The following is a 7,426-nucleotide window of genomic DNA, read 5'->3' as shown; positions in this document are numbered from 1 at the left end:
TCTTTCCCTTCCCATGAAACCTGGCAGAAGTCAGAAGAGCTTGCAGCCAGGTTACCTGCCTGCCCAAGCTGGAGCAGAGCGCTGCGGCCCTCCCTAACCCCGGGGGAGAGGCTTTTCCTCTTACCTCAGTGCTTACTGTGTTCCCAGACCTCAGCCAACGGGCCCACAGCCCCTGCTCCTGAAAAGATCAAACACAAAACTGCTTTCCGAGGTTTAAAACATATTTAGAAAGAATGAAACCATGTTTTCAAGAGATCTCAAGTGGTTTCAGCCCAGAGGAAAAAAATCTTATTTGGAATTCTTGTCTGTTTCCGCGGGAGAAAGGACCATCCAGGAGCCATTGGAGGATTTGATCTCCGGAGCTGCCTCTCCAGGCATGAAGGACTGCAGCCACAGGGAGCACAGCCTTCTGGGGGTGGGCTGGGTAGGAGTTAGGAGTGTGTGTGTGTGTGTTGGGATGTTAGGGATGACTTGGATAACTCTGAAAGAAATAGAACAAACTTGAGTAAACTTTTTTTCCACATTCAAAGCTTAGTACAACCAAAGCTTTATAGTCACAGGGGACTTCTCTATCCTTTACCCTCAACACTTGGCCAGAATATACACCGCAGATAAACCTAGCTTCCCTCTCGAGCCTCATTTTAGCTCCCTCTGTTTTGTTTTGTTTTTTCCCTCCATCCCACACAGACAGGTGTCATTTCCCAAAGCCCTGAGGCCTCCTGACCAAGCCAGCTTCCTATCCTAGACCCTCATTTAGTTCTGCCCATTTTATGCCTTTCCCTGAATTCCCCTCCCCCAATTTTGTCTTCAGAACTTACAACGGGTTGTGGACAGGGTTGGCAGCCTTAGGAACACTTAGGTATCAGCAAATCACCCAGGAAGGGCCTTTGAGGAAATATGTCCCAGGTGGGGCAGTGGGCTCGGTCAAGACTCTAGAGAAAGAGCTTGCCACCGTGGGCCAGAGCACCTAGCACCGGTAGCTAGGTAGGGCCAGATGAAGTGAAATGAGTTCTGCCGTCAGTAAGGACTTGGTATATTTAATCTTTCTCCCATAATATTGTTAGTACCCTGAGCTACTCTCTAATGCAAGAATTTGTTACCCAAGCGCCCCATTATTAGTTCCTGGGAAGAAAACAGGCTTTTCAGTACGCACTGCTATCCAAGCCAAGTCTGTTGCCAAGAGGTGGGAGGCACATTTAACACATTAACGATTTCACAGTAGTGGAATCTGAGGCAGCAAACAAAGCATCGGTATTGATGACTTTTGGCTTGGCTGTGGATTCTATAACATTTTGTTACCAAAGCTGTGTAATTATGAAACTCAGTGTGAAATAGACCGACACCACGTTTCCAGTAACCTCTACCTGCCAAATTATTCTGACCACCTGGCTGTGTCAGCCATCCTCCTCTTGTCTAGGCTGCCGCCCAGTGGCTGCCCTGAGTAATTACACATTTACCTGGTGTGCCACCCTCTGGTCCCTGATTTAAAAAGAGCTCAGCCTAACCCCTGGGAATTGTGTATCGCTCCTATTTCATTCAAGTAGACGGTTCTCTTTCACTAATGAAATTGATACCCTAATGGATTGCAGTGATGTCCGGTATCTTTCTGCAAAGATAACTGTGATCAAGGGGAAAGATGGATGAATATTCTTCAGCAAATGACGTACTGTTGTTGCCTTTTACACCTGGGGGCTGAGCCACATTACTCGGCTAGTCCAGATTTTATTCTACTTCCTAACCCCCAGCTTTAATTTTGACCTGAATCATCTGGTAGTCATCTAAAAGCATCTTTATTTGGCCCAGATCCTATAGACTCGGTATCTACAACCCCCATCCCTCCCATCATTTTTTTTTTAAGTTTCAAGTTCTGTCTCACTTCGTGCATTGCAGACCTCACTCAGGAATTTTAAGTAATGAAAAGTGGGAGTTTCCTATTACTGACTTGTTCATTTTCTATCTGTTTAGGAAAGTGCCATCTCCCCTCAGGCAACCAGATTTCCTCACCCACCAAATGGAGTGTAATAATTATTATCCCTGTCTCTTGGGATTGTAGTGAGAATTAAATGTGATAAAATGGGAAAGTCTCTTGCCCACCCTAAAGCTCTCTGCAATTCTTATAAGAACACTGACCTACAAGTTTCTTGTTTCCAGCTCCAGTATTACTGAAAAAGATCCAGGCTGAGATGTTCCCCGACCACTCTGGAAATGTAAAATTAAGCTGCCAGTTTGCAGAGATTCATGAAGATTCTACTATCTGGTGGATGAAAGATTCAAAGTCGATAGCCCAAGTGCAGAGAAGGTGCGATATCCACCCCCCACCCCCACCCGGTTACTTTTCACAGTTGGTTGTTTATTTCACAACATGGTTCTAAAGGAAAATAGTAAATTATAGGAAGTAAAAGGAAGATTGAAGCAGAAACTCCACACCCAAAGTATCCAAGAAGAGTAAGTAACAAAAGGACAGATACCTGGACAGGGAGGATGGTGAAGCGCTCTTGCTTGCCTCAGCTACCATCACGTTTGGTGGTCTTAGGAAGGCACAAACCTTTCATCACAGTTTTTAAAATCAGGGGAACCTGTCCAATCATCTTCTAGTCTGAGGTCCTGTGGTCCCAGGATTAAAGAGCTCTCTTTTATATGCCCGTGCATTTTGCTGTTCTCATAAATTCCCATTAACCTAACAAAAAGCTAAGAAGGTAAATCAAAAGGAAAAAACAATCTGTGAGGTTACAGAAAAGTGGCATCTACCCAGGGTGGTAAGCTGCCATCTCTAAGATGGGAAAACCAGTTTATATCTGGGGCCATAGGTTAGAGGAGCTGAAGGGGAGGAGGGGAGAGATGAGTGAGCATCATTGCCAAGAATACCCCGTGTGGAATGAACCTTCCTCAAGAGGCTTTCCAGCAATAAATGCTTGCTCCAGTGAACTGGCAAATCAAGCTTCGTCTTTTGCACCTGAGGAGGTGTGACTCATTCTAGAAACAGATGCCCTGGTTCGATGGAAACCAGCCTAACTCAGACAATTCTCAGAAGCTCCTTTCTGCCAAAGGAGGTCCTAGTACAGCTCCCTGAGTCACGGGAGGTGTTCTTAACCGACTAATCTTATCACAAATAGGCTGAAAAAGTGAGAGAAACCAGTTTTCTGTGAAATTAAATCAAAAGTCAGCTTGGAACACATCTGGAAATTGTTCCAAATGCAACGATGGAAGACGAGCTATAGTTTCATTTCTGTAACATCACTCCACAAAAATCCAACTAGTTATCTAGTTATCTCCTATAACTATGATTGTAATAAAGCTGCTTTGCCTAAAAGGCCATCATTACCCTGCTTGTCTTATGCAAGGCTTGAGAATTACAATGAAGAATAAATGGCTTGATCTTTTAAAAAATCAAGGTGGTTCCCTAGAGCTTTATTAAAAAAAGAAAAAGTGCTAATTATTCATTTAAAGTACTTTCCGTAGCCGTCAGCCAAGAAAATGAACCAGTGTTTTTTGCTCTTGATCTAAGCTGAATATTGGCACTTGAATCTTTCAGGTCCCTTTTCCATCTGAGGTGTCTTTAGAAAACCTAGCCTCCCTCTAGAAAGTGTGTGACCTTAGTAGGCATGCCATCTACTAATGACACGTGGCCAAGGCCTTTAAGTTCTTGGTGAGGTTGGCTTCATTCTTCTTGGTAACACTGTCTGGCTTAGGCATACCCGTGTGCCCTCCCTGTGCTACCACTGGAGATTTGGGAGTCATAACTCCTTTGATATTAAGTCATTTATATTTCAGGTGGATTTTCAAACGTTATCAAATTTTCACCCCTAATTCTGGTTGGATGTTTCCTTTTTTTTTTTTTTTTTGCGGTACGCGGGCCTCTCACTGTTGTGGCCTCTCCCGTTGCGGAGCACAGGCTCTGGACGCGCCGGCTCAGCGGCCGTGGCTCACGGGCCCAGCCGCTCCGCGGCATGTGGGATCTTCCCGGACCGGGGCACGAACCCGTGCCCCCTGCATCGGCAGGCGGACTCTCAACCACTGCGCCACCAGGGAAGCCCTGCATGTTTCCTTTACATGTCCCTCCAAGAAATCTCTCACTGCCTTGTCAAGATATAGTTATGAAAAAGTTGACCTGTCAAACAAATGTAATAGGAACATGTAACAAAGATCTTCCTTCTCTAACTCATTAAATAATGAGTAAGATGGGAAAGCTGTTTAAAGGAACATCTGAGGAATGAATTTATACAGTTAATCAGGCAAAAGAATGCTGGAATGTTTGCAAATGGATACGAAACTTGTTAATGTTCAACAGGTAATAAACCTTGGGAGTTATCTTTTGTAGGTTTCTGTCCAGGAGAAGTTATAACTGGGTGGGTTCTATTGGGTTGACCAAAAAGTTTGTTTGGGTTTTTCTGTAACATCTTACAAAGATGTTTAAAGAGTAAATAGCAAAGTCCAACAGAGGAGCATCTCCTATAACTAAACTCTCCTTGGGTGAGCCCATTAAACAGTGACATACAAAGGACACTCAATCATCCTGTTGCCTTCGTCCCCAAGTTTAGGATACTTTTCCTTAATAGGCTAAATTCTGGAAATTAGGTGTCAGGACACATTCTTGTGGCTAGGACAAGGTGAATGTTCTCTGAGGAAACCAAGAAGAAAGTGGTAGCTTGTGCAATGGCTCTATGAAGATCTCAAGCTGGCACCCTTCAGTGCTACCTTGGCCGTCAGCACCTCCTTGGTAACCAGGAACCCATTCTCCACTCTGGGGAGAGAGGTGCTTGGGAGTGGCCTGGGCTTTAGAAAGGGCCATTGTCCCCATGGAGTGGATTGGCTGAAAGCTGAGCACAGATCACATCATTCCTGCTGGACAAGCAGGGAGAAAAGAGCTGGCTGCCATTAGAGGCAGGTTCTCCTTGGTTGGCCGTTGGTAGGACGTCTCCACCCAGGCTGGAAGGTGGGCAGTGGGTGCTGGCAATCCTCACGCCTGCTCCCTGGGGCTGCTGATGGATTCTGGGCTCTTCTGAGAAGCCCCCAGTTTACATGCCCTTTCCCTCCAGCCGATTTAGTTCTTGGCTGTGTTAACTCTGGTCACACTTGGAGCTTCTTTTGTTGCACTTGTCTCCCCAGCTAAGCTCCACTCCTGTTTGGCCCTTTGTGCATTTGGCCGTTCCTCTCCCTAAAAGCAAAAACCTGTGTCCCTTACAGGCTAACAGGATATGAAACGGAGCTTTCCCCCTATTCAAAAAGGTGCAAGACCACTTCTTTTCACTTCTCCCAGTTATGGGTGTTTTCTGTTTGTCTCCTCCCAGACTGGAAGACCCTCACGGGTGAAGACTGTGCCTTTTCCCCATCACCAGATCCCCCGGTACTGGGCACACAGCAGCTGACCCCCGCTGATGGTCATGGCCACTCCCCAGACTAGACCCCTCAGTTAGGCTTCACGTGCCAGGTGTCAGTTGCTACTCATGCACACCCAGGAGGGGATCTTGCTCCTTCCTCTTTCCCAGACAAGGAAACTGAGGGCGAGAGACCAGAGCTCAGCTCAGGAGTCGAATCCAGGTCTTTGTGACTCCTCAGCTACCCCTCCTAGAAGGCCTCTGTGGGTCAAGACAGAAAAAGGCCGCCGAGATTCTGTGCCAAGCATCGGGATTTCTTGGCCGGAAGGAACTTGTCACGGGACCATTTTAGTTCAGCCGCCAGCCTTTCTGGCCGATCTCAACTGCCCCTTTCAGGGACACAAATGCTGTGCTGATCAACAGGCCTCTAGAGGAGGATACGGCACGCCCCCCGCCCCTCCCCCCGGTGACTTGGTATTTGGCAGCCCGTCCAGGAAATCCTCCCCTTATAACTGGGCTTGTTCATGACCACTTTCAACCATACATTCAGGATGTGCTTGGAGGAAGTATTATGATTTAGTGGACTTTGTTTTAAGCCACGGGTACATTCCAGAAGAGGCATGTGTAAATCGGAGGCTTGAAGTCTACTGAAAAGCTAAACGATAACGAATACTTCTGTTGACTATGCAAACTGAGATGAATGGATTTTGCTGTTGAATTGTGAAATGAACCAAAACATACACTGCACACACATGACCTTGGTGAATGTGTAATAAAATTCACCGTATAGAACAAAACTAGAATAATATTCGAGTAGCTTTTTGGCTGCAAAGTAAATTTTCTGTTTGAGACTTTGGAACAAAGATTGTGGCTTTAACTCTAATCTCAGTTGCCCGATTTGAGGGCAGGAATCACAAATCACTGGGAGGCAGCTTATCACAGTCAAGAGGAGGGTACCAGAGTCAGGTTATCTGGTTTGAGTCCTGAGTCTACTCTTATCAGCTGTGTGACCTTAGCCCCCTTGCTTAATCTCACTGTGCCTCTGTTTCCTCTTCTGTGAACTGCGGACAGTAATAGTATTTGTTAGATTGCTCCAAGGATGGCACGGAATAGTCCTTAAAGTGATGTGCCCAATGCCTGACACATACCAAGTGCTCAATACACATTAGCCATGACCGTCATCACCACGTTTTTCTGTTTAGAGCACAGACTTGGGACTTGAGATTGGGTGGGCAGATGGATGGATGGTCTTTGCTGGGGGAGCACACTATTAAAGTCTTCAGCCCATGAGTCCTTATATACAACAAAGACCCCCTTTCTATTGTCTCTTACTGTGTCTGGGTTTGGAACTTTCAGGTTTCCTTTGAGCCCAGGACACCTGGATTAGTAACACAACTGAGGAATTCTGAGCAGAAATGTCAACGAAAGCACCCAGAATTCACATTTTCCATTCTTTGCTCTACTAATGGCAGTCAAACCTCCCAGGTGTTTCCGTGCATTGATATTGCATATTGAAGTGAGGGTGTGAAGCCAAAACATGCTGATCGTCTCCTACAAATAAGTTAACTTTAACAGCTGATCACGATCTTGTCATTCAGCCAGCCCGTTGGCTGAACTCACGAGGGCAGGGAAGCGTTAGTTTCTTTCTCCTGTTAGAAAAGTGCAACTTCAGAATGGTGACGCATGCCTACGTTCATGTCCCCCACTGCAGAGCAGGAGACAGCTCCACTGTGTCCTTGGCCATCCTTCAAGCCAGTCAGAAGGACCAGGGCCTCTATTCTTGCTGCATCAAGAACAGTTACGGGAAAGTGACTGCGGAATTTAACCTCACCACAGAAGGTAAACCTCAGCTTTGCCGTTTCCAGTGAAAACCACTAGCCCCTACCAGTTCAGAATGCCGATTTGTACTGAAGGCATTCTCTTCTCTGTCATCTTCCAGTTCTCAAACAACTTTCAAGTCACCCAGATGTTAAAGGTAAGCTAACCTGAGCTGGACGTCAGAGGAAATGGGTGCATCCTAAAGCATGAAATATAGGCAATGGTAGGCAACGTTCCCCCATCGACGCTTTGAACCAAGGAGGAGAGAGCTCCGGAATGCCTGGGAAACGAAT

The 7,426-nt window shown here is 46.1% G+C and overlaps 1 protein-coding gene across 1 annotated transcript in view; it reads left to right on the top strand.

Annotated features, from left to right (window-relative positions):
* Positions 1 to 7,426, top strand: part of ALPK2 (alpha kinase 2) — a 115,431-nt gene that overhangs the window by 70,493 nt on the left and 37,512 nt on the right. Inside the window, 3 exon segments of the mRNA XM_007450122.1 lie at positions 2,152 to 2,299; positions 7,027 to 7,154; positions 7,255 to 7,290. Coding sequence (XP_007450184.1) covers positions 2,152 to 2,299; positions 7,027 to 7,154; positions 7,255 to 7,290 — 312 coding nt within the window.

The sequence above is a fragment of the Lipotes vexillifer genome, unplaced genomic scaffold (genome assembly GCF_000442215.2).
Source record: "Lipotes vexillifer unplaced genomic scaffold, Lipotes_vexillifer_v1.1 scaffold79, whole genome shotgun sequence".
NCBI lineage: Eukaryota > Metazoa > Chordata > Mammalia > Artiodactyla > Lipotidae > Lipotes > Lipotes vexillifer.
The sequence above is the reverse complement of the archived record's forward strand: the minus strand, read 5'-3'. Positions and strand labels throughout refer to the sequence as shown.